General features: G+C 39.8%; 1 protein-coding gene across 6 annotated transcripts in view; it reads left to right on the top strand.

Moving 5' to 3' along the window:
- HECTD4 (HECT domain E3 ubiquitin protein ligase 4) overlaps nucleotides 1–24935 on the top strand; it is a 71072-nt gene that overhangs the window by 29604 nt on the left and 16533 nt on the right. For 4 of the 6 annotated variants that reach the window (XM_061374722.1, XM_061374719.1, XM_061374718.1 and 1 more), the window contains exons 18-57: nucleotides 418–542; nucleotides 1341–1494; nucleotides 1783–1883; nucleotides 2967–3165; nucleotides 4606–4752; nucleotides 5905–6009; nucleotides 6753–6916; nucleotides 7254–7487; nucleotides 7720–7912; nucleotides 8076–8180; nucleotides 8266–8354; nucleotides 8612–8787; nucleotides 9248–9383; nucleotides 9511–9652; nucleotides 9762–9928; nucleotides 10488–10634; nucleotides 10983–11167; nucleotides 11687–11840; nucleotides 12001–12281; nucleotides 12587–12776; nucleotides 13859–13940; nucleotides 14563–14765; nucleotides 14940–15075; nucleotides 15695–15877; nucleotides 16145–16315; nucleotides 16698–16867; nucleotides 17352–17467; nucleotides 18363–18466; nucleotides 18745–18906; nucleotides 19040–19188; nucleotides 19454–19533; nucleotides 19660–19823; nucleotides 20383–20620; nucleotides 21051–21187; nucleotides 21360–21486; nucleotides 21854–21991; nucleotides 22124–22260; nucleotides 22430–22590; nucleotides 23151–23332; nucleotides 24676–24881. In XM_061374722.1, the coding sequence (XP_061230706.1) occupies nucleotides 418–542; nucleotides 1341–1494; nucleotides 1783–1883; nucleotides 2967–3165; nucleotides 4606–4752; nucleotides 5905–6009; nucleotides 6753–6916; nucleotides 7254–7487; nucleotides 7720–7912; nucleotides 8076–8180; nucleotides 8266–8354; nucleotides 8612–8787; nucleotides 9248–9383; nucleotides 9511–9652; nucleotides 9762–9928; nucleotides 10488–10634; nucleotides 10983–11167; nucleotides 11687–11840; nucleotides 12001–12281; nucleotides 12587–12776; nucleotides 13859–13940; nucleotides 14563–14765; nucleotides 14940–15075; nucleotides 15695–15877; nucleotides 16145–16315; nucleotides 16698–16867; nucleotides 17352–17467; nucleotides 18363–18466; nucleotides 18745–18906; nucleotides 19040–19188; nucleotides 19454–19533; nucleotides 19660–19823; nucleotides 20383–20620; nucleotides 21051–21187; nucleotides 21360–21486; nucleotides 21854–21991; nucleotides 22124–22260; nucleotides 22430–22590; nucleotides 23151–23332; nucleotides 24676–24881 (6240 nt within the window). The remainder of the gene's footprint in view (nucleotides 1–417; nucleotides 543–1340; nucleotides 1495–1782; nucleotides 1884–2966; nucleotides 3166–4605; nucleotides 4753–5904; nucleotides 6010–6752; nucleotides 6917–7253; nucleotides 7488–7719; nucleotides 7913–8075; nucleotides 8181–8265; nucleotides 8355–8611; nucleotides 8788–9247; nucleotides 9384–9510; nucleotides 9653–9761; nucleotides 9929–10487; nucleotides 10635–10982; nucleotides 11168–11686; nucleotides 11841–12000; nucleotides 12282–12586; nucleotides 12777–13858; nucleotides 13941–14562; nucleotides 14766–14939; nucleotides 15076–15694; nucleotides 15878–16144; nucleotides 16316–16697; nucleotides 16868–17351; nucleotides 17468–18362; nucleotides 18467–18744; nucleotides 18907–19039; nucleotides 19189–19453; nucleotides 19534–19659; nucleotides 19824–20382; nucleotides 20621–21050; nucleotides 21188–21359; nucleotides 21487–21853; nucleotides 21992–22123; nucleotides 22261–22429; nucleotides 22591–23150; nucleotides 23333–24675; nucleotides 24882–24935) is intronic. The other 2 variants (XM_061374721.1, XM_061374720.1) reach the window with 1 other exon arrangement.

Below are 24935 nucleotides of genomic sequence, written 5' to 3'. Positions count from 1 at the left end.
AAGTTACTTGTTCAGGCTCATTGAGTAAATGCTAAATATTGTAGTACTTTTCTTGTCTCACTATTCACCCATGTTTTCATTGTTCAGTTTCTCTCTCTACAGTGATCCTCATACCTGCTAGAACATTCTGTCACCCGTGCTGTACCTTGGCTGGCTAACAGCTTGCTCTCCTGTGCTGGACTTGGGGATTCCTTCCCTCTAGAAACTGGATGTGCATCCTGTAAAACATGCACCTAGTTTCTCCCAGCACTTTGGGTCTTAGCATTAATCAAATTTAAGTCTTGGATGAATCTCCTGCTGCAGGCCTGCCAGGTCACATTATCATTATTCTCATTTGGAAATCCATCGTTTTGTTCTGTTGCCCTCCTTTTGTATTCTCTAAGAATTCAAGTATCCTTTAACTCTTTTTGTACCTAGGAGCTGAAGACCAGCATTTTGTCTCTTGCTACGCAAATTCTGACAGGATGCGATGAAGTCTTAGAAATGCTGCAACAAGTCACCACAGCACTAATAAACAGTGACATTTCGGACAGAGAGCAAAGGTAAGACAAGTATGTCAGTGCTAATAGCTTGATGATCTATAGAGACTTCAAATTGCAATGGTTTCAGTTAGAATATTATTTATGAGTCAAGTAACTGGAAAAAAACTGTAGTGAAGTCATTTTATTCCATTACAAGTCTTGGATGTTGTTGTGATACCTGCATAATTCAACAGATAGAGTCACTTTGCCCTTCCCTATCTCCCCTCCACTTAAAATATACATTGGGAATGTGATGTAGACAAAAACAGCGAACCTCTTTGCCTTATTAAGCAAACACCTTTCTCTCCTGGTCATGTTTCAGGTTTCAGCTTCTAAGCTTTTCAGTGCCTGCAAGGTTATTTTTGTTTATTGACAGCGCACAATTCCTTTGAGATACTTTCAGATGGGTTTCATACTCAAATATGTTTTTGTAGATAGAGGTTCTTTTAAAGTACTTTGAGCTGCGTGTGCTTGGAGCCTGGTATATGTACTGAACAAATACAGTTGTGTTTGATGTGGACTTTCATTGCATGCCTATGGGAGCTTACCATTTTCCAAGTAGTAAACTCTTGGTTTTTATTGTCTTCTGGTCTTACTTGTTTGTGAGAGTTGACAGTAAAGACCAGGTTTCACTTTGGAGAAATTGTAATGTTTTCAAGATATAAAGGTCTTTTTTGTTGTTTTACGAATGCAAATCTCTGCTGAATTTTGAGTTGCCTGCTTACACAGCCTATTACAAGATTAAACAGACTACGAAAAATAGTAGTGATACTCCATGAAAATAATTGTTAACTATGCAAACTTTGATTCTCCTGACAGATTAAAAGGCCTGGAGCAAATTACAAAGGCTACTATGCTTGGACATCTGCTTCCTGTCTTACTGACATCCCTGATGCACCCAAATTTGCAGACTCTGACTATGGCGGATGCCTTGATGCCTCAGCTGGTGCAGCTGGTTCTTTACACAAGTCAGGTATGGTTTTTGTGTCAGCAGTTGTCTACAAAGGAAAACAGATGTGACGTGCATATTCTGAAATACTGGAGGTCTTGGTCAACTTCCTGCAGATCACACTGCAAGAATTGCTTTAAGAGCTGCAAAAGCTGATAATGCTGAATGTTAAATTTGAATTGTTACAACAGCTATTAAGTATTGATTCGTTGTCAATAACAGCTTACAGTGTGATTGTTAATATAGTTCAATTACAAGATGTTAAAATTACTTACTGTTTGCATGTTCCTAATGCTACATTTTGTGCCACAGACTGCACTGCTGCTTAAAACTCAGTCTCCGGTTTTCTCAGAACTGAACAGTTCTCCCAGTGGTGCATCAGAGCAGAAAGGGAAGCTCTTGCCTGATGAGAGGTGATTTCCTTTACATTTGGGTCTTTTCATGGTTTAAAATATCTTAGCTGTTCATTTAACCATTGCTGAGGCATAAATCTGAAAGCAGCAATCTCATCCCCCCCCCAGATTTTAACTTGTTTGATTAAAGGTAAAGCTGTAATGGTTTGTAAGGCTGTCTTAAAGATATATAAGCCTTTGCAAAAGGCAATTAGTTCTAATTTCTTTTGCATATGGAACTACATTAATAGTATCTTCAGGTTGTTTGCACAGGGGAGGGTTTGTTTTGGTTTTTTCCCTTCCCCTAAAGCATTAGGAATTAATTCTAAATGTTCCTCTTACAATAAATTAGGCTAAGGAAGATCATCAGGAGAAAATGCAGATTGCTCTGGCAGCATGAGATACAGTATTAAAACGATTGGAAACATATTAAATGGTTTCATTTACATAGAGAAGACGATTTAAGTCTTACATTTAGGTCCTATATCACTTTGAGCTGAGACACAGCTTCTGCTTAGAAACAAAAGCATGCAGCTAAATGAAATAAAAATGCTTATCATTGCTATTTGCAGTGTTGCAGAATTTGTAACATTAAACAACTTGTGATAATGTGCCATAAACTGTCTGAAAACAGTCTGAAATAGTTTGAAAACTCTAAATTTATTTTCAGTCCTCCTCCAGATCATAAGCTTCAGTGAAACATGTTGTTTTATGACAGGGTAATCAGTTTTGAGTGCTCTTCCAGGAGGGAAGGGTTTTTTTTTATGCTATCAATCGTGTTAAAATCCCTATATAATATATAATACTATTTACTTTTCCATGGTACTACTTAGATTGCTTACCATAATTTGAAAATTAGAAAGCATAGGGAAAAGTTCAGATCTTACAGGTTAGGGCTTGGCATAGTTACTTCTAATGTACATAGTTGATGCTTTTCAAGTTCTGCACGTCCCCTCAATATGCCTAAAATGAGGGGTCAGTACTTTGTGTCACTATGTATCATTACTGAGAAGTGATTTTTAAGTACTTTATAGTATGACATCTGGATACATAGTAGAAATCTGTGTGCTAAACTGTAGGACTCATTGTTTACTCTGATTTCAGAATGCTGGAAGAGAAAGAAGAACCCGGTTTTCTGACGGGTTTGAAGATCCCAGCTCCCTGGGCTGCTGGGAAGACTGTAGAAACAGTTCATCCCGTCAGGGATAACTATAAATTTAAAGAAACTGTCCATATCCCAGGAGCCCGCTGTTTATATCTTAGATTTGACAACAGATGTTCTTCACAATATGATTACGACAAGGTAAGCAAGGGCCAATTCTGAAATGCTTTCTTTTGTATACATTTTCAGCAGCAGCACTTCCCATTTTTGTCTTTTCTGCCCCTTGTCTTTCATGATTTCCAGGATCATGCAGGAGATTTTTATTGATAGGAGCTTATTAGTGTACTGTAATGTCACAGTCAACTTGTCTGGCTGTAAAGTACAGAGATGCAGAGAGGTTATTTCTTGCATGGCATAAGTGTGAATAACTTGAGTTTCATCTTAAGACTTAGCTAAATGATAGAGAATGTACAAAGAGTTGTTGACATGAAAAGACAGGAAGATGAAGGTAAATGGCTTGTGTTTAATTTCTGTCATTCTTGAAGAAACAATCAGAAAGATATGTATTTAATTCTTCTTTTATATTGTTTCAGAACATAATATCCAGTGATTGTTTCAGTGTTTAAGACCTATCAGTTGTGAGGATCTTTTGTTAAGGGTTAGGCTCTGCAATTAGGAAATTGCCTCAAAAGATGTCGGGAGCAGTGGTAGTTACGGAATAGGAGAAATGTAGTGTGCTCCAGAGGTTCTGGAGGGGGAGTTGTTTTGGTTTTCTCCCCCTCAGAAACTGATACCAAACTCTTCCATTATTTTTCAAGTTCATTTCAAGATGGCTCAGAATGTCACAGTTTGACTTCCTGCTCATTTTTGCTGCTGTTCAGTTTTGTTTATTTCCCCAGTTTTTATCTGGCTGCCTCCAATGTCGATCAGCACAGATCGTTTAAACTGGGCAGCACTAGAAAGGTTATTTTTGTTTTTCCCTGATGATATATGCCTTTTTTACACGGATTAATATGAATGAGTATTTTCAATTCCAAGAACACAACTACTAGCACTTACTTTGTATAACTGGAGAGCTACTTGTGCTGCTTACTAATTCTTGCCTTATATTCTCTAACGTAGAACAAGTCCTGTGATGCTCACTTCCGTTAGTTATTTATAAATGTCTTTAACCAGTAATGGGTGACGTTAATATTAAACTCCTCCAGAAAACTTTGGGCCTCATCAGGTTCCCACTGAATGATAGAACTGTTTAGGCTGGAAAAGACCTTTAAGATCATGGAGTCCAAACATTAATCTAGCAAAATACAAACTTTGATGGGAGCAGGATCAATCTGTTTATTAGTAGAGAGACAGTATGTTCTATTTAGCTCAGCATGAGGAATGGAAGTTGGGCTATCTCCCAGTTTCTGCTCCCATTCCACTGCTGACTTGCTGTGTGACCTCGGGGGCAAGTCACTTAATTTCCTCTCTGCCTCAGTTTCCCCATCTGTAAAATGGGGATAATAATACTTGCCTACTCTCCTCACAGGGCTGTTGTGAGGATTTGTTAATGTTGGTAAAGCGCTTTGAGAATCTAAAGCGCGGTGGAAGTGCTAAGTATTATTATTATTATTAGATTTTCTTGTTTTTCTCTTACAGTCTAACAGTGTATTTTATGTTTTGAAGTTGGTGATCTATGCTGGTCCTAACACAAACAGTAGGAAGGTTGCTGAGTATGGAGGCAATACACTGGGATATGGCAGCCGTAGTGTCTTAGGAACTGGTTGGCCGAAAGACTTAGTAAAGGTACAGTATTATAATCCACCGATATTTCACATAGAAAATTCCCCTTTGGAAACCCTGTTGAGTCCTTTTTAGCCCTTTATAACAATGAAGTCCAAGCTTTTAAGTGTATGGTTACCCATCCTGAGATGAGTTCTTAAGTGGGCTGTTAATGTCCTTGGGGAATAACTTTAAACTTGGTTCTGTGTTATGTGTGATGCTTCTCTTTGAGCTTATCTTGCTTTGTTATGTCTTACTGGGATTCGTTATTGGTATGTTTCAGTCCTGGAGTCTCTAATGGCACTACTGTTTTCATTCATTGATCTTTCTAAGAGAAATTCTTGCACAGTCTCAGGTTGTGCATATATTCTTAAGGTCTGTGGGCATAACTGCATTTTTTGAACGGTAACCCACAAATATAACACGTAATAAGTGTAACATTTACGTTGGTTTTTAAAATGACATTGGATGCTTTTGGCACTTAAGCAAGACAGAAAAATCCCTTAAACTTCTTGAAATTTCAGTATTTCAATAGTTTTGCTGTGTGTTCCCTCTGTATGCAGCATCATTTGTTTCCTTACATGTTTGTGCTGCTGCCTTGTCCCACACTAAAACTGGGCTTAAATATGTGACAAAAAATTTCAAAAAGAAACCAAAAAGTAAAAAAGTGGAAAGCAATTTCCAACAAGCACTTAGTTGTTCACAATTAATGGAATTTCATTTAGTTTTCAGACGTAGACCTTTATACTGGCCTTTTAGCAAACTTTTCTATTAATGTGTTGATGTTGTTCTACTTGAAGAGCTTGTCTGTCTGCCCTCAGGAAGAGAACTGTTGGTTATTGCATGGGTTCTTGCAGACAAACAATCAAAGTGTTCAGATGAAAAGCAAAGCCAAGCAATACAGGCTGATAAATTCTGTAAGTGCAGTGGTTGTTATTGTTTTACTGTAGCTAGCCAGCAGCAAAATTAAAATCAAATTGTCCACTAAAAGATATCCGTACAAAAAGGGAAAAACTTTAGATCGGAGTATTTAATCAGTGATAAAAATAATACCTAAGTGTCATTAAAAGCATTAATGCATAAAAATAAACTATTTTAATGAAAAACCTGTTTGTTTGCCTCAGTTCTTAAATGTTTCTTCTTTTTTCTTTCCTTCGTCCCCATCAAAATTTGAAGGTGGAAGGAGATACTGTCACCTTCTCCTTTGAAATGCGGAGTGGTCGTGAGCACAACACTCCAGACAAAGCCATGTGGGGCTTTGCTTGCACTGTTCGAGCACAGGTACTCAAACACGACAGATGCCATGGGAAAGGCTCAGCCTTGTTTGTCTTCTGTCTGTAACACACTCCATATCAAATAGAAATGTACTTCAAAGTTGGAAGTTAATGTTCAAAGCTTACTTGTTTCTTATTACTTACTTACTTTGGCAGTAAGACAAATCATCTTTACAATGTAAAGGATCTAAGTTTTAGGCTGTGGCATGGCTTAGGGTTTTATGAAGATAGTGATTACCAAATATGTCTTATCTGTCTCTTGTCATTGACACTGGACTTGGAGGAAGTCACTGTAATACCTTTTGCTGCTCGTAGAGCAGGATTTCTTTGGAGGGATGGGTATCTTGTAACAACCTGGAAATCGGGGATTTAAAGAGAATAATGATTCCAGCCTATAAAGAAGAGAGGGGAGGGATTCTGGGATCAAATGAAATGAAACGAGTCCTTCTACCAGGAAGCTAGGACTAGGCCTGTGAGATCACAGACCTGCTGAACCAAAAATGACTTTACCTTTTCTTTTTTCTTGGTTCAGGAAAATAATGGATTGTTCTTGTATGTTATTTTTAATTGTTAAGCATTTTTTCATTATACCTATGTGTAAAAGACATATGGTTGATATATAAAGATAGCTATATATAGATGTACTTATAATCTTACGTATATATAAATATAAAATCAGCTATCTTGAAATGTATTAGGGAAGGACTTCATGGTTAATTTGAGTACAAATTATCACTCTTCCTATTACAGGAGTCTTCAGAGGATGTGTCAGGAGGGTTGCCTTTTCTAGTTGACCTGGCACTTGGCCTTTCTGTGTTAGCTTGTTCTATGCTGCGAATACTATACAATGGACCAGAAATTACCAAAGATGAAGAAACCTGTCAAGAGCTCTTAAGATCTAAACTATTACAAAGGTAAAAAGATAGTAACTTTGATCTGAGTTCCAATGTGGGTTATTTTCTGATGGAAGGGGATTTCTGTACCTGTGCTCAAGTCTTGTGTTTTAAGGTGATGTTGTGACAGTTTTTCCTGCAGTTTGTTCAGCAGCTCTGTGTTGCCTAAAACAAAGGGAATAGTCCCTAGAAGAGAGATTTTCTTTAGAGCAAATAGAGGAGGATTGGGCTATGCTTGGTACAAGCCAGATTTAATATGTTAATATGTAATCTGTCCTTGTAATGTATCTTTCTGGATGGGGGGAAGAGTTAGGAGGGAAGGAAAGTCCTTTTCATCTGTTCTTATTTCTTCTTCCAGGTGCCAGTGGCAGGTGGAAGCCAATGGTGTCATATCTCCAGCCCTTACACCAAGTCCTTCTCCATTGCCTCTCACTATAGATGAAGATAGAGAATTTACATACCCTTCTGATGTTCTAGTGCCTCCCGTTGGACACTATTTTGATCTGCCTAGAATTAGGCTGCCTCCAGGAATCATGATCAAGCTCAGGGAAATTTCTGGACGTGCTCGGCCTCAATTTAGACCTAGTATAAAGTAAGTAGTCATTGTTTTGCTCTAACTTGACTTTTATTGTTTTAATGTTCGGTGTCAAAGTGAGCTAAAGAAGCAAAATGAAGATGCGGGATGCCTGATGTGTATGATGGTATGAGTTTAATATTCTGTAAATACTTGTTTGTAAATCAGCATCTAGTGAATTGTAAATATGAATTGTCAAAGTTTGCCCATTATTCTTTCTTAATCAGTTTGGCTTTACCTATAATCCTAGGGATGTGATTCAGCCAGAAGTAATGGAGGAGATGGTAGTTTCGTGTGTGATAAAACATCTGAATTTGGTTGATGCACTCCAGTCCCTGATAAATTTCCAGTATCAGGAGGAACATGCTGAAGAATATGATTTACTTTGTAAAATTATGGGAGAGACCTTTAAGAAGCTAAATGCCATGGAGAGACAATTGCAGGTAAAAATAAAAATACTAAGAGGGTTTTTTTGAGAATAAAGGTGTATTAACAGCATTTTAGAAACACAGAAATACAAAATGTACTCAGATTTCTCCTTTTAAGACTTCTTCTGCTCCTTAAGATGACCAACTGCAGTAAGTGTTATTTTTGTCCCTTTATTAGAGTGTGGCTGAGCTAGAGCAGAAATGGCAGAACGAGGTAGATGACGCCATGCATGGGAAGCTGGAGAACAATGTCCCATTCTTTTATGATTATCACTTCAATGAGGTAAGCATTGTGGCTGCTGTGTGTGTGCTCCTGCTTCACGCTGCTCACTCAACAGATATTCATCCTTTTCCTTCACTTTGTTTAGAGCAAGATGAAAGAACTAGAACTCCTGTGTTCAATGAAAGAAGTTTCTTTTGATGGAAGTGATCTGGAGAATGTGGTCCTGGCATTAAGGTTGGTAGCTGGCTGTGGAGTGGACCATTTAGGAAAGGTACTTAAAAGAGCAGCTGTAGAATTATTTGTGTTAAAAATATTAGTACCTACAGGTACTTACTAACAATTTATTTCGTTTTTTCTGCTTTTTACTTTGTTGGCATAGAACAGGTTAATGCTGTATGTCTTCTAGAAAGTAACCTTTCTCATGGTAGCATTACAGAAGGCATTAAAACATAATCAAGTTTGCTTCTTTTATTCTTCTTTCCTAATCTTAGGGAGAAGTTTTTTCAAGAGGTGAATTCGCTGATACAGAAGACCTCTCATCCCCTAGCGAAAACCAAAACACTAGTGAAGAGCCTGATGAACAGAGCAGAGCTGTTACTGCATGTCACTATTGCAGCACAGTCCGGGATCACAAGAAGTATATCTGGTACCCCTGCAGAGACTCCAGGTATAGATCTCATGACCAACATTGTACTTTCTTTTTTACCTTTTTCTGAAAAGATAAGTTCTTCCTTCCCTCTTATTTTCCCTCTTTCACTTAAAGTAAGAAAAACGATTAATTTTAATTTATCAAAATAAATTAAGCCATTTACAGTAAATGAGGTTGAGTCTTTGTTTTCTGATTGCCCTAATGATGGTAAATTAAGGTATGGCTAATAATAAGTGGAATTTAAACTTTAGTCTCCTGAATTATTGGGAGAAAGATGCATAACCTGGTCACATCAAATCTAACTTGATACAATACCTGAAAAAAGGGAAGTCCTCAGAACTGAGTTGCAAATTCTTGCTTAAGCTGCATTTTCCCTTCTGGATGTTACAGCGTTCACTGAAATGTCCACACCAATTTTAAAACCAGTTTGTACTCCTATACCAGGAGTGACATTCTATCATATTGTGTAATACTGCAGCCTGTAAATCAGCGTCTGAAACAAAAGTGATCTCTCACGCTGTCCGCCAGCCCGTCTTCCTTCGCAGTATGTCAGCACCATCCGACTTGGAAATGATCGGTAATGAAGATATCGAGTTTGCTAGATCAAGTCAAAGGTATGCGAGGGTTTATTCCACTAAGCTGCTTTACAATACTGTGGCCTGTGTTGTTAAAATCATCGTAGCCTTTGCAAGCAAAGCCTGGCTTATTGCTGACCCTCGTAACTCATCTGTGTTCTCATAGGCGCCGCCACGTTACCAGCCACAGAAGTAGCTCTTTTACTCTTCTCCAGTCACTGACCATTGAGGACAGCAGAGATAAACCCACGTACAGTGTTCTACTGGGGCAGCTCTTCGCTTTCATTGGGACAAATCCTGACCAAGCGGTATGTCCTTTTGAATGTGCTAAATCTTCATATTTCCAAATTCAAACTTTCACAAGGAAGGGAGGTGTTTTATCATGTCTCATTCACAAAACCAAACACGATCTCATAGGTGTCCAGCAGCAGTTTTCTGCTTGCTGCTCAGACGAGGTGGCGGCGTGGGAACACGAGGAAGCAAGCCCTGGTGCACATGAGAGAGCTGCTGACAGCAGCTGTTCGGGTTGGAGGTGTGACACATCTTGTAGGCCCAGTGACCATGGTGCTGCAGGGAGGACCAAGGTTAGTTTATTTATCTGAAAAGAAGTGTTTCAGTCTCTGTAGAAGATAGCAAATTGCTTTGCACAAAGAAAAACCATGAGGAGTGACTAGCTGTGAGGGCTCCAGTTTGTAGAACTAAACTTGCAACAACCATTTGGGTGTTTGTTGGGTTAAAAAGCAGAAAATTCTAAAAAATGCTTTTATTTGGTAGTAGATGAACTTTCCTTTCATACTTGGATGATGTGTCCACAGATACATCTAAAGGTATCTTACTCTCTTAATTCTATGTCCATATTAGTTAGGTATTAGTGGTAGACTGAGCTGGTACGAATACTAAATCTGATAAATACTTTGTGTTTTGTTTGTGGTCAAATTTCAGTCCTGTTTGAAATAAAACTATCCTACTATCTTGTTTACATATGTTTCATATTAAAGCACTAAGTGATTTGAATTTTACTTCTGATTGTTCTTTGGGTAATTTTGAATATGTGCTGATTATGTCTTTAAAGCTATATTTGGAAGTTAGTTCATTTTATTTAGCCTAGCAAACCTACCATTTCAAATATCTAACTGCCAACAGAATTGAAGAGCTCACATGTGGCGGGATGGTGGAACAAGTCCAGGAAGCTTTCGGAGAGACAATGACGTCTGTGGTCTCACTGTGTGCTCGCTACCCCATTGCCTGTGCAAACAGCATTGGCCTCTTATGCACTATACCTTACACAAGGTATGAATGTGTTTCCTGCAGAAAGGGAAGGAGGGCATCCTTAATAGGTTTTGCCTTAGGGAGAAATACTACCTAGTATATGTGTACTTCCTTTCTTCATAAAGCCCTGTCCCATCTGGCCTTGAACACTTCCAGGGATGGGGAGTAATGAGGATTATCTTGAGAACATCCTGTTAAATTTGCTTAGAGTACGGAATTTTACCTGGGGAGGAGAAGGGAGAGGCAGAACCATCTTTCTGTCAGTGAAGTGACTAATGGCTGAGTTAACAGCACGTTCTGTATTTCATTGTCTGTTGTTTGGTGACTGAAAAGTTACTTAAGTAAAATCCAAATTTCTCTTTTGTACAGGAGCGAAGAGAAATGTTTGGTACGTAGTGGCCTGGTACAGCTTATGGACAGGCTTTGCAGTTTAAGCAGTCAGACAGAATCCAGTTCAAATGAAAAACAGACCAAGAAACAGAAGGTGGCCACCATGGCTTGGGCTGCCTTCCAGGTGCTGGCCAATCGGTGTGTTGAATGGGAGAAAGAAGAAGGTAGGAACACTGCCAAATAGGTTTCTGTTGTGTGCTTTACAATTGTTTAAGTGCCTGAGATGTGGTGTAAGTGTATTTAAAATAGGCCATTTGCTCACCATGACTTCAGTACTGTGTGGGTTCTTCAGAACATACAAGTAGGTACAAAAATAAGTTGATTTTTCTTGATGCTTTTTTAATTCTAGGAGTTCTTTTCCTCCTCGTGGGAGTGTTTATGTTGCAGATACAAGTCTGTCACTTGGTTCTGTCTAGACATAACCAGAGACCCTGAGTGATCCCTGACAGGTTTCTTCTGTGATAGCATTCAGCCATAACACAAACTCATACATGTGCAGCTACTGGCTGAGGAACATAGATGTTGTATCAAGTTTTACTTTTAATTAAAGACATTTTCTATATGGTTTTTTTGCTATAGCAGACCAAAAAAACTTACTAATTTCAGTTTATGTGTAAGGAATTTGTAGACATGTCCATTCACTTTGTTAATTCCAATTGTGTATTCTTGCGCTGCTGTTAAAGGTGGCTCGACAGAAGCTGTTCACTCTGGTCTGGCTCGCCAGGTCTCCAGCCTTCTTACCAACCACCTTGCCCGAGCCACAGAATGTTGCGGTAACCAAGCTGCAGGAAATGATGCGCTACAAGATGTTCTCAGTCTTCTTAATGACCTGTCAAGGTACTAGGCCTTTGCCTCTGAAGTATTTTTTTGTGTATGAAAGCAGGTGGGGGTTCTTTAGGGGTATGTGTATATATATTTTACAGTAGTGAAGGTAAGATAACTTTCAAAATCATTCTAAACTGACACTTACTCCGTCTTGGTGTTTAATCCCTTTCAGGAGTCACATAGGTAAAGCAATCCTGAGCCAGCCAGCCTGTGTGTCCAAGCTTCTGTCGCTTCTCTTGGATCAGCGTCCTTCTCCAAAGTTGGTCCTTATAATCCTCCAGTTGTGTCGTGCTGCACTGCCTCTCATGAGTGTTGAGGACTGTGGAAACGTGGAGTTGCCTCCCTGGAGTTACTCAGTACCCTCTCTGAACAGTGAACAGGATGATCCCAGTGACCCAGCCTCCAAGATTGCCTCCTTGCTGTTGGCTAAACTGGCGGATTATGTTGTACCAGGTACCAGCATCTTTCTGGTGTCATGCTAATCTGAGAAACTGCCAAGCAAGTCATGTTTCTGCAAGGAGTTTTTGTACTGACAGAACAGGAAAAGGTATATGATGTGTCAGTGTTAAGATAGGACATTTCTGTGACTTTCCACCTGGCTCTTAATTTAACTGTTCTCAGACTGAGTGTCACAGTGATGAATTAGATTCATCTCGGGTGTGTTAGCATTACTTTTAAGGGCAGGAAAGTTTGTTGATAGAACTCATGGTTGTGTGTTTTAATTCCTTTTGTTTTTCTTTTTTTCCTTTCTACTGAAGGGTGCCAGACAGTTCTTTCTCCAACTGCCTCTGAGCCAGATACTACTTTAGCAAAAGCAAGCCCTAAAAGTTCCATAAAAGGTGATAAAGATCCTGGAGAAGAAAGTGAAGCAGTGGATGGTAAACTTTCTATTTTTATTCATAAACGGGAAGACCAGTCATCCCATGAAGTCCTTCAGCCATTACTAAGGTACTCTTAACTCACTGCATTGGAATTAGTAACCAATTTTGCCATTTTCATTTCTTTTCTCTTTTTTTTAGTGCTACAGGTATAGAAAAATGCACTGTAGACATTAGGAAAATGTCTTCCCAGTTTGTTGTGTTTACTGGCAAAATAATAACATAATGCAAAAATGGCTGCTGGGGCTGATGCTTAGCATGCTGTTACCTTCGTAAAACACTGAATTTGTGGTGAGGCAGAAAGAGTAAATCCCAGTGCTTCCTGGACTTGTCTGTTTTGTAGAAGACTGTTTAGCAGTGATGACAGCAACAAAGTTGAAAAAGAGCAGGGCATACACAAGCCTAAAAGGAGGAGGAGGATATGAAGTGTGATGTTTTGGTTTGCTTACAAGCCATGTAAGCCACAGCCAAAGGAACATAAAAATATCTTGATCTGTCTGAAAACAGTGACATGAAAAATGAACTACTTGAACAATACTCCATCAGAAAAATTGAATATATCTTATTATTGTAGCCTATATAGGACCAGCAAATAGAGCTGTCAAAGCAAAATGGCTTTAAAAGCATTGCTTTTAATAATGCATACACTGGATAATAATTTCCTATTACAGCTTCTTTAGTATTCTTTGTGCACACCTGGATTTTGAGGTCTCTGAATGTCAAACAGCCAACATCAGCACCTCTTGTATTTTGTACTGTTTGTTTCATCTTCCCCCACTCCAAGCTGGTTTTGAACCAAGGCCCTAGAAATGGTACTGAAAGGTAGAGCTGTTGGGTGTCGGTGGGAGAAAGGTTAACTCAGGCATTTGTGTTCAGTAAAAAACATTGCATGATGCTTCTTTTTAAGGGGAAAAGGTTAAATTGCTATGAAAATCGCTACATTCAATAGTGTGAAATTCCTTTTGTAAATTATAGTGCAGTTGGATTTGTCTTTAAGTAGAAGTATTTCTATTACTCTTGAGCAATTCAGTTGCAAGGGTTGCTTTCACATAATTTAAAACCACACATAACATATGAAATGGAACTGTAGAGTTCAGCTGTTTTTAACACCAGCGAAAACAAAGCTGATGTGTTTTGCTTTCACTCCAATAGTAGCTCAGAAGGTCGTCCATTCCGACTGGGAACTGGAGCCAATATGGAGAAAGTGGTGAAAATGGATCGAGACATGACAAAAGTAAGGAAAGGAATAGCTAAAGAATTACTCAACATCGTAAAAATTGATGGCAAATCAGTTTTGGGTTTTGTTGATGTTATATCCCCTTTGTTTAATGTTAGTTAATTTACAGATCTCATCAGAAAGATAACTTTAAATGTAATGTTAGCATTATGGAGTTACTGATGTAAATAACAGGGCTAAATGATGGAAAAGGATTTTGGTTAATGCTTCCTCCAACCATTGTAGGTCATCTTTAAGCCTTTTAATATTCTCTGTCCTGAAATGTTTAATGCATACTGATAGTATTTAAATTAAATTTTCATGTATACTTTCAGACAAGTTCCTGAGTATTTGCACCAGAGATACTCATATGTGGCTTTTTTGATCAGAGAAACTATACTGTTGTGCTAAAAATGGAATGTTAAAGGCAATGAATCTATATTGATCTCTGATCTCTTTTTAGATGAGAAAAAGCAACAGAAAGAATTTGTCTTAGGACTGTGACTAATACACAGGAGGATGTTTTGATGTGTTCTCTTTACTTTTACATATGCAGAGGGAAGAGAATTAAATGCATCACGCAGTATGGCCAAATAGAGCTAACATTAGTATTTGTCTTGCATGGCAATTTTGTTTGCAGAGCGGCTGTTGTGAAGTGATTACAGAAGAAGCTGCTGCAGCTCTTCGAAAGGCAACTAAGTGGGCACAGTCTGGCCTGATAGTTAGTGTTGGGCCACCCATAGAAACTGTCAATCCAGAAACTACCGGTGGGTTATCCACTGGGGACAAAAAGAAGACTGCACAAACATCTATTTGCAGAGAGAGGAATTCTGAGCTTGCCAGGTAGATCACTTTGGTTCTGTATTAATCTAGATTCTGCTTTTCTATATACCAGCGTTTGTAGTGCTCCAGAAAATAATCTTCCCTTTTTTATGCTCTATATTCTTGACAATTGAAGCTTTTTTTCCTTCTCTTGTTTTGAAATTAATGGGCAAATTACTTTCTTATCCTGCATAGGACGGATCCTGTGAGGCCATTCATTAGTGGTCATGTTGCAAACAGCATGGCAGCAGAGGTGATCGCTTTGCTGCATAGCTTGTTGATGGCACCAGAATCAAATGCAGCTCAGATATGGACAACAACTGCTGAAAAAGTAAGCAAACAGAAGATTAACTATCAAATAGTATACCAAGCATGCACTGAGTAGTTGAGAGGACTTAATTAGCAACTTCCTAAGCTACTCCTTCCCAGTTTAGTTCAAACTGGGATGTATAATTGCATAGAGGCAGCCCTTTCTGGTAGATGGTGTGGAATAAGTAATCAAAAACTATCCAGCTTCAGAGAATATGTTGCATTCTCTAATTCACCTGGCAGTCTTTTCAGTAATTAATAATGCTGTTTGTTTAGGGAGCTATCTTGCCTTCACTGGGTTGTTAATTTACCTCTGCTAATCAGTCCTCTCTGCCATGACCTCTGGGGGTCTAAAGTGTTGGCTAGAAAGGGCTCTACTCTGCTTTTATGTTCCTCTGAAACCTGTGGCAACTAATCTGTTGCTTAGGCTAGATCCTTGGGCAAAGAGTTTTGCTAAGATGATGTGCATAGATCCGTGATGTTTGCACTTCAGAGAAGATGGAATATTCTAAGTTACATAATTCTCTTCAAGAGCAAAAGTAATTCTGAGGCTGTGTGTGGGCTGGAGGCTTGGGGCATTGTTTTTTGTTTGAATTGTGCTTTAAAGTCATTCTCTGCTATTTTTTTGCTTCTGTCTTCAGGTTCTGTCTCGGGCTCTGATGTACATTCCACAGCTTGGGAAATATGCAGAGAGTATTTTGGAGAATGGGAGTAGCAGTGGAAGGAAACTTGCTAAACTTCAAAGAATCGCTCGGCAGGCAGTAGCTGCCCTTTGTGCTCTGGGTGGCTTTAAGGAGACAATTAAAATAGGTTCTGAAGTTCAGGTAATTCAGTGCCATTTGCATTTTGTATCTGATATGAGAACTAGTGCTTCTGATAGTGTCTTACCTGCACCGGCATACTTGGGAAGCAGCGTGCAGATTGTCTGTGGCTGTGAAGCAGTTGAAATAACACGTGTGGAGACCGCTCTTGTGTGTTGCTCCTGTTTACTAAAACATCCAGCTCTGTGTTGAGTTGGAGTGTGGGGTTATACACTCAGTATTTCTTGTTTGGAAAGCCTTAAACCTTACACAGACCTTCTTTGGTTGTAGGTTTTAGGTAAAGGAATAGCAGGAAGCATTGGAGTTGTGGCATCTATTAATGAACAAGAAGGTATAGCAACGGTCAAATTTCCACCCACCAGTATAGACAGTAGAAAGACCTCACAAGCATCAGACACATTAACTATTCCATTATCTAGGCTCTGTGTTCCAAGATCTGAGGTACGGTAGTTTTAAGAATCCAATATTAAGTATAATATCAATTTTTTTTTGGTCACAATTAATCTACAGCATGTAAAAAGCCTGCTTCATATTTGCTTAAAGATTACTTGTAAAGATTGCCTCTTAACAGTATCTATGTGTAAGTTCTCATTCAAGTAACATGGATATTCATCTTCTTGGTGCTTAAAGATGTTTCATTACATACTGTGTTGGTTTGGGGGGGGTTGTTTGTTTTTTCTTGCTTTCTTTTTTTTTGACTGGTGTTTGGTGCTGGTTTTGTGATAGTACAAAATGAGAATTAACTCCAGGTAATAAAAACACCCTCATTTCTTAGAAACTAACTACTTGAATTTAACTTTTTACCGTGCCCCCCCACCATCAGGCATTGCCTCTTCATAAACTGTCCATTACTGAGAAGGTAGTACAGGCAGTCCAGTCCATGTTGCTCCCTCAGGAGGGAAGTCTATCTATTCACACCTCACTTCCTGCAACAGGAGATGGCTCAACTCCAGTAATGGCAGTGGTCCGGCTTCTTGCTGAAATAAGAACCAGGTGAGTTTTCGTGCAAGAACCAGGTTTTGGTTTCTGAGTCTGTTTTGATACCATACACAAATGTTTCAAGAAAACTTAGAATCATAGAATCCCAGACTGGTTTGTGTTGGAAGGGACCTTAAAGCTCATCCAGTTCCAACCCCCTGCCATGGGCAGGGACACCTTCCACTAGAGCAGGGTGCTCTAAACCCCATCCAGCCTGGCCCTGAACACTGCCAGGGGTGGAAATTGTATGGTTTCATATTTTCTTCCTCTGCGGGCATTGATATATGACAGGAGGAGACAAGGCAACAATTCTTGTTTACATCCTAAAGTACATTTATTGTCTGAATGTTGTGAAAGTGAGCACCAAAAAGAAAGTCCCCCTGTAATACTGACAGTGCATGGAGCAAATGCTTCATGTAAGTAACCATTGTGAAGCAGAGGAAAGGTGAATTCTGTGTACACTTTTGTAATGCTTTAAACCTATCATCTTTCCATTAAGAGCATGCCTGGTGATGGCTCAGCTGTTAGAAGACAGCTCTTTCTGTGAAGAATTCATTCAACAGTGTCCAGCTGCTGTAGAAGTTCTTAATTTGGTAGCACAGGAGTGCAGCCCTGGTAGGTATCCAGCATGTTCTTGAAGCTTCATTGTCATACTCAGAGACATAACAGCTTTTAAAATCACTTCACTTTGTTTTGTCCTTCAGCTACTTAGAGGTTGATAGCTAGCACGGTACAGCATGTCTTGTCATAGCTGCAGAGCTGTTAACATACAAGTTACTGTATCATCACGCTGTATCATTTCAAACATCAGGCACAAAGGTTAAACCAGAACATGATTATCCTGTGTATCACAGAAGATGCAAGTCCTGAGTGTAGTTCTCTACTGCTACACTTCTAAACCCTCTCCACTTTTCTTGCTTCCCGTGTAACTTACTCTGTATTCTCTTGACATTATCAATTCTGTTTTCTTTTTATAACCTTTTTGCTAGTATTTACAATGCTTTCTTATATTCCTGATCATTGAGCTCTTGATTTCCTTTCCTGTTTAAGGATAAGCAATAGGCCCATCAGAAGTCTTTGTTCAAGGGCAAGTTTTAGGAACGTGTCAGAGCCTTTCATTGGACAAAAAGTGGCTGAAGTGAAGGATGTCAGGGTGGGAACATGAGGGTGTCAGTATGATCTCCAGTGTAAGAGGGAGGGTACTGATTTTTTTGACAGCAGGCATAAATTCTTTTGACTTCCTGCTTTTGCCAGGTCATGAACCTGCTCACTAAAATGAATTTTATATCTTAATTAACATAGTAATGCCTTTGCTAGCCAAATATGTATTAAACATGAGGAAAATAATTGCTTGTATGCATTAAATTTTTGTCCTTAACTTTGTTGATTAGGTGAGACTATTTGATCAGAGCTCTTAAAATGCAGATATATTTGTTTCTGTTTACTGGTATTAAGATTGCCTTGTTGGACTCCAGTAACTGGATTTGCTTTGCTTGGTTTGTTGTTACAGGGGAGAGGCTCCTTGTTGTAGAAATGCAGTGTGAAAGGCTACGAATGTTGTATCGTGACTGTGCTCGGCCTCCCCCTCCTCCACTCCAAGCAGACAGAAGGCAGGTGAGCACAGAAGCAGTGCTGAGCATTCAGCCCCTTTGAAATGAAGCCCAACACAGGGTGCAGAGAGTCTGCCTGTGCTCTTGGAGCCAAACTGGCTGGATGTGTGTTTAAACATTCCATTTGATGTGAATTTCTGTAATGGGAATTATTGTGGTTGCAGTTGTGGTAGTTGTATGTGATGTATTAAATGTGCACTTCATAAAAGAATGTGTTATTGGATTTCAGTAGAAGACTTCAACTGTAATTGGTACAATAAAATTCTCTGTTGCTCTTTGTAGCCCAAAGAAATCACTTGGAGCCCATCAAGAGTATTTCCCCCTGTGCGAGCATGCATGTTTTCATCACATCTCACTGCTGTGACCTTCTTGGCTGATCCTAGTGCAGGTGGGGGACTTCCTCGGGGCACATTCATCTATGCCACTTCACCAGTTCCAGTACAGGTGAGAACTCAACCTGTACAACAGTTTGTGTAGTTTAATGTTCAATAGTACACGAAAAGAGAAAGAAAACTTCCTGTTTTAGCTAAGATCTGTAAGTAATTGTTTTTAAAATAATTATCATTTTTGTTTCTAGGCACCATCATTCTACTGGGAAATTGAAATAGTTTCCTATGGAGATACAGATGATGACACTGGACCAATAGTTTCATTTGGATTTGCTACAGAAGCTGAAAAACGGGATGGTGCTTGGACAAACCCAGTGGGCACCTGTCTCTTTCACAAGTACGTTGGAGATGTACATCAGAAATCATGGTCTTGCTCAGTGCATTTGTAAGCTCCTTATGGAAGAGGATTGTGACCATGTTGTAGTAGGCAACATGTACGCTTTCATTGTTAAAATGGTGAATTAGAATCTCTCCTTATCAAAATAAGGAGAGTTGAGTTGCCTGTTGCCAGTATCACAGCTACCTGAACTTCAGTAGATAGTGAGCTATAATCCTGATGTGTTCCAGTGCTCTTCTTAATTTCTCCTTGCATTACTTTTCAGCAATGGGCGAGCAGTGCATTACAATGGCTCCAGCCTGCTACAGTGGAAGAGTGTTAGACTGGATGTGACTCTTTCTCCTGGTATGTAAGAGTACAGCTAACTTTCTGGTTTACCAGATAAGCAAATCTTCTAAATGTAAAGGAAACAGTGGATGAGAAAAAAGATTAAATCCGTGTTCTTCTTTGGATGATTCTATTTTTCTGCAGGGGATGTAGCAGGAATTGGGTGGGAAAGAACAGAAGGGACTCCACCCCCTCCAGGGCAGCCAGCTAAAGGCAGAGTTTATTTTACATACTGTGGGCAGCGACTTGGGCCCTATCTAGAAGATGTTTCTGGTGGAATGTGGCCAGTTGTCCACATTCAGAAAAAGGTGAGTTTTTAACAGAAATACATTGCTTCATACATATTTTTTTTTTCAGGTACATTAAAATGATATAGAAAGTATTGTGCCTGCTCATATATCTATTAAAAAGTAGAGTGGTGGTTTTTATCCTTACTGAGTTAGGTTGAGGTGTTCCTTTACCCTTCCCAGGTGCATATAGATGTTTTGCCATTATTTTTAACCTTCCTGTTAGGACACTAATGAGCAGAAATGGCATCTCATCAGACCACTAATGGCTTGACAAGATAGCATTATTCTGTGCTGGTAGCCTTTCTATTAGTATTCAGTCCCAGCAATGACCTTGCTTCAAAGAATACCAGCTAATTGTGCTGTATCTTGAAGCTAGAAGAAAGGCAAGTTTGAAGTTTGTGTTTAGAAGCTTACTGCTTTCCCTGCTGCAGCCAGTTTTATAGCTAGAGCTGCTGGGAAAGCCGTATGGCATGGAGATGTGATCAGTTTCTCCTTTTGGCTGAGGTTTTTTAAAGAGCAAAGAGAAGGATCAAAACAATCCACAGCTCATCTCAATGCTTTTATGTTTATCTTCCAGAACACGAAGGTCCGTGCGAACTTTGGATCTCGCCAGTTTGCCTATGCTGAAGGACAGGCTCACAGGAACGCTGCTGATCTCTGCATTGACCTCGCTGAAGAAATCAGTGCCAATTTTGAAGCATTGCCTTTTGCCATGGCTTCTGATAGTGATAATGATGCTGGCACCAGCATCGCTTCAGATCCTGGGACACATGGACCTCCGTGTAGAATTGCGGCCGTTGCTACAGCTCAACAACGTAAAGTGATGATTAACTACTTCTTTTAAATCTCTTTCAGGGGAAATTACAGTCAATTAAATAGTGTTCAAGCATATCTTTGCTGCAGTCCTTAGGTACTGCTAATTTAGGTTAAGAAGTATGATAGGCATTGCCTACTGACTGGATTTTAGACAAGGCAATTAAAAAGATCTTTCTTTGGTCTTTCTTCTGTAGAGATGCACAAATTATTCTCAGTTAATGCAATATAATGATAAATTACCTTATCAGGGCTCTGAATACAGTAAGATACTGATTGAATCAGCCAATTGGTTATGCTGTGTCAAAATGCCTTAGACTTCCACAGACTCATTGGAGACCATGGAACACAATATATCTCAAAAACTGTATGGCTGTTGTGGCATGTCTTCTAGTGCCTTAGGATCTCACTATTGCCCTGTGTGTTTTGCAGAATATGACAGTGACACATCTTGCCACTATAAAATGGAGCTAAGTTATGAGAACTTTATCACATCAGGCCCCGATCCTCATCCCCCTCCTATTGCAGATGATGAAAGTGATGATGATGACGACGATGACATTCCCCGGGTGAGGAACATGGCAAGCTCTGCCTGTCATAATTTGTAGTCTAAATACAGATCTTGTAACTCACATTTTTAAGTTTTGCTGCCCAAAGTTTCTCCCTGCTTTCTTAGGGAAAATATAGTGGTTATTAACTTCTCTTTCTTCTTGGTGTTCTAAGTAACTTCTGTCTTTGCAGGAGGATCACTATGCCCTGTTGGTTAAAGCCTGGGAAACCAAAGTTTTCCCTACAATTAGAAGAAGATTCCGTAATGAGGCTGAGAGGAAGTCTGGGTTGGATCAGATTAAAGGAGCTTTGCAGTTAGGTATGGCCATGTTTATTTCAATGCATGTTGTCTCGTACAATGTTAGTAAGGGTGGAGATAACACCTGTGGGTTTTTTATGTTTTACTATGTTAAGGGCTGCAAAATCTAAATTGAAGAAAAAAGTACTCAGTGTTTTCATCAGGTGCTTAGAATTTGGATTTGTAAATGAACACAGGTCTAACATGACAACCTCTTTGTGGGGAAGCCACAGTAAGACCAAAGTAGGAATTCTGAGCCCTGATGAGCAGCATACAAGTGTCTCAGGAAAGCTCCACCCCCTATCTGTCAGCCTGGCAGCTTATGATGTTAATAAGAACTTACTTCAGATGGCTGGGGAAATAACAGGCGTTCCCTTCTGTCCACCAGGAATGGTTGATATAGCACGACAAACCGTAGAATTCCTCTATGAGGAAAATGGTGGCATCCCAAGAGACCTCTACCTTCCTACTATCGAGGATATCAAAGATGAAGCAAACAAATTTACAATTGATAAAGTACGAAAAGGTAAGCTCAGCAAAAAGGATTCTGAGGGGAAAGCAGCAGCTGAGGGGCTCTGGTAGTTGGGACCTACTGCATAAATTGTCAATTGGAGGAAGAAGCTGCACCCTAACCCTCATGTTGTCCCTCTCTGACCAGGTCTCACAGTGGTGACTCGCTCTCCTGACAGTAACAACGTTACCAGCAGTGCTGTTGGAACAGCTTTACCCAAGTTTGCTATTCGAGGGATGCTGAAGACATTTGGTCTTCATGGTGTTGTCCTGGATGTTGATTCAGTGAGTAAAGATACACTGGGAGGACTTCTAATGTACCAGCTTCACACATCTGTGAACGAATGTGGTTAAGTGGACTGAACTGCTTAGAATGCTGATGTGGTGCTCTTTCTGAAGGAAAAAAGTATTGCCATGACTGGGTTTATTGACAGTGTTGGCTTTGGTGTTCCAGGTAAATGAATTGGTGCAAGTAGAGACTTATCTCAGAAGTGAAGGGGTTCTGGTGAGATACTGGTATCCTATTGACATGTTGGAAAGGCCACCAGCTGGTTATAGAAGGACTGCAACAAATGGATTGGTTACCCTGGATAATACCAATATCCAAATTCACAGGTAAAAAAAGGAAAAGAAATGGAGCTAGAAGGCATTTTTATTATCTGACTTGATCTATAGGATTTCCTATAGCACAGTTATCTACTACAGCCTTGTTTTAAGCAGTTGGAAACTTTTGAATCTTACTGGAGTTGTTGGATTAAAGCTGACAAAGAGTCTTTAAATCTTAATGTAATAATGAGTAGCAGGGTTTGAGGTTTTTGGGGATCCTTTTGTAATAAAGGAGATGTATTACAGTTGTCTTCTTGGAAGGATTTTACTTAGCCATGTGCAAGCATTTACATGCTGGTACAACACGTTATCTTCCTTGAAGCTTGGGTTTCTTGTACCATCATCAGTCAGTTGCTGTCTAGAAGCTGAAGAACTCTTGACTGACTGTGAGAGTTGGCTTCTAATTCAGATGCTTTAATTTGGTACCACGAGTGCTATCTTGAGTGAACAAGAAAGATTTGTGCCTACTTAAGCCTTAAATAATGAAGTGTATATATGCTTGGCTGCTGGTTAGGGCTTATTTTAATTGTGATGAAGCAATTTTATGTTCTGATGTTTGTGTTTTGCAGAGAGCTTTTGCGCAGTGAAGCTTCCCTGGCCAAGCTGTACTGCCGCATGGCTCTCCTCAATATCTTTGCTCCCAAATCTCCACATATGTTTACTCGGCTGTTCCATATTCCTGCTATCCGTGATATCACCCTGGAGCACCTGCAGTTGCTATCCAATCAACTGCTTGCACCACCTCTTCCTGGTAAACACTGATTTTTGTCCCAGCTCTCTTTTGGTACAGTAGTTTTCTGCAGACAGAAAAGTCTAATGAATTTGTCACCTACTGATTGATTAAATACTGGTGGTGTCTGGAAAATATCTCAATGGGCTCCTAACCTTAGTGATAAAGAACTGAACTGAAATTCTTGCTAAGGATCTAATTACAAGTGTTCAAGAGAGTTCAGAGTCTTCCCTAAGATTCCATGCAGTGTCCTTCTGTTCCTCTGTCAATGATAGTCTTCTGTTTATTGCGGAGTGAAGGGAATATTCATATGGGATGCTGATAAGGAATTGAGAGTGTTTTATAGCTCCTATCCAGGGTGCTAAAACTAAATACCATTGGGGTGTCTGTGTTTTCAAAATGCAACTCCTTTCATTTCACAAAGGGGTTTGTCCTTTTCCCACTGGAATCACAGATCTGGTTAGGGAATGCATCTGATGAATCATGGAAAAGAATCTTTGGCTAATTCATGCGTGTTAACAAGGACTGTTATCGTGACAAAGCTGTTCTGCATGCAATGAAATCTGTGTGGCTGGAGCATAAGGAGGAAATGCTAAATATAGGCTATTAATAGTTGAAAGTAATTATTTCCCATTGGAAAGAGTCCTGTTCCCTCCTCCAGCTACTTTGAAACTTGGCCACCTCCAACTGATGCCACATTGTAAAAGACCCTCTTGCAGAGTACAGCACTACTTTGCATGGATTTTATTTAGTTTTTCCTCTTTACAATCTGCCCAATTCAAATCCTGCCACTATCCACAGTTTCCAAACTGGCATTTTGGTGAACTGCCCACTCCTTTGTGCACAACACTTTGCTTTTCTCTGTCTTCTCCCAGTAGCTCCAGGGTGGCAGCCATGAGATGTCAGGGCTTGCGACCCACTTGGGGTCACCCAAAAGCTATCTTGTTCATATATGGGGAAAGCTTGGGAGCAGATAAAGCTGCTTTTACCTCATCTAGGATGAGCGGGGAAGAGCTGGTTCCTTGTCCTCATTGTACTTCACAGTAAATTACAAGACACCTGCCTTCGTAGATGGGACAAAGTAAGCCCACAGCTCTGTGCATGTGAGAGACCTCCCTAAGGGTTAGCCTGAGGCAGAGGAAAAGCACAGCTGGCATTTAGAGAATCAACCCATCTGCAGCCAACTTTGTCAGGGTTGCAGGTCTAGTCTTTCTACAGCTGACCATTGGGAGGACATTTGCTCAGGAGTGAAAATAGAGGCTCGTAACCTAAAGTGGTTTAAAACTTCTCTTTGCACTGTCTGTTTCGCAGGCTGCATAAACGTGTTGATCTCCAGACTTGTCACATCTTACTTGTTATTACAGATGGAACAATCAGTTCAAGTTCTATTCTTTTGGCCCAGTCCCTGCAACACTGTGTCCACTCCCAGAACTGTGCTGCCACAGACCTCTTCTACCAGGGCAATTCACAAGCCATCAGAGAGTGGCTCACCGTTGCCATCACTCGGACGCTGCATCAAGGAGAGGAGAGTCTGTTAGACCTCACTAAACAGATCTGCTCCTTTCTGCAGGTAAAATACTTAGTAATGTTCTATGAGCAGTGGTTTTTAAGCAGCCTTTGTTTT

Source organism: Neopsephotus bourkii, unplaced genomic scaffold (assembly GCF_033783945.1).
Source record: "Neopsephotus bourkii isolate Nb327-2 ecotype Australia unplaced genomic scaffold, CSIRO-AGI_Nbou_v1 NB_1652, whole genome shotgun sequence".
Lineage (NCBI taxonomy): Eukaryota > Metazoa > Chordata > Aves > Psittaciformes > Psittacidae > Neopsephotus > Neopsephotus bourkii.
Note: the sequence above shows the minus strand (reverse complement) of the source record. Positions and strands in the feature narration are given on the sequence as shown.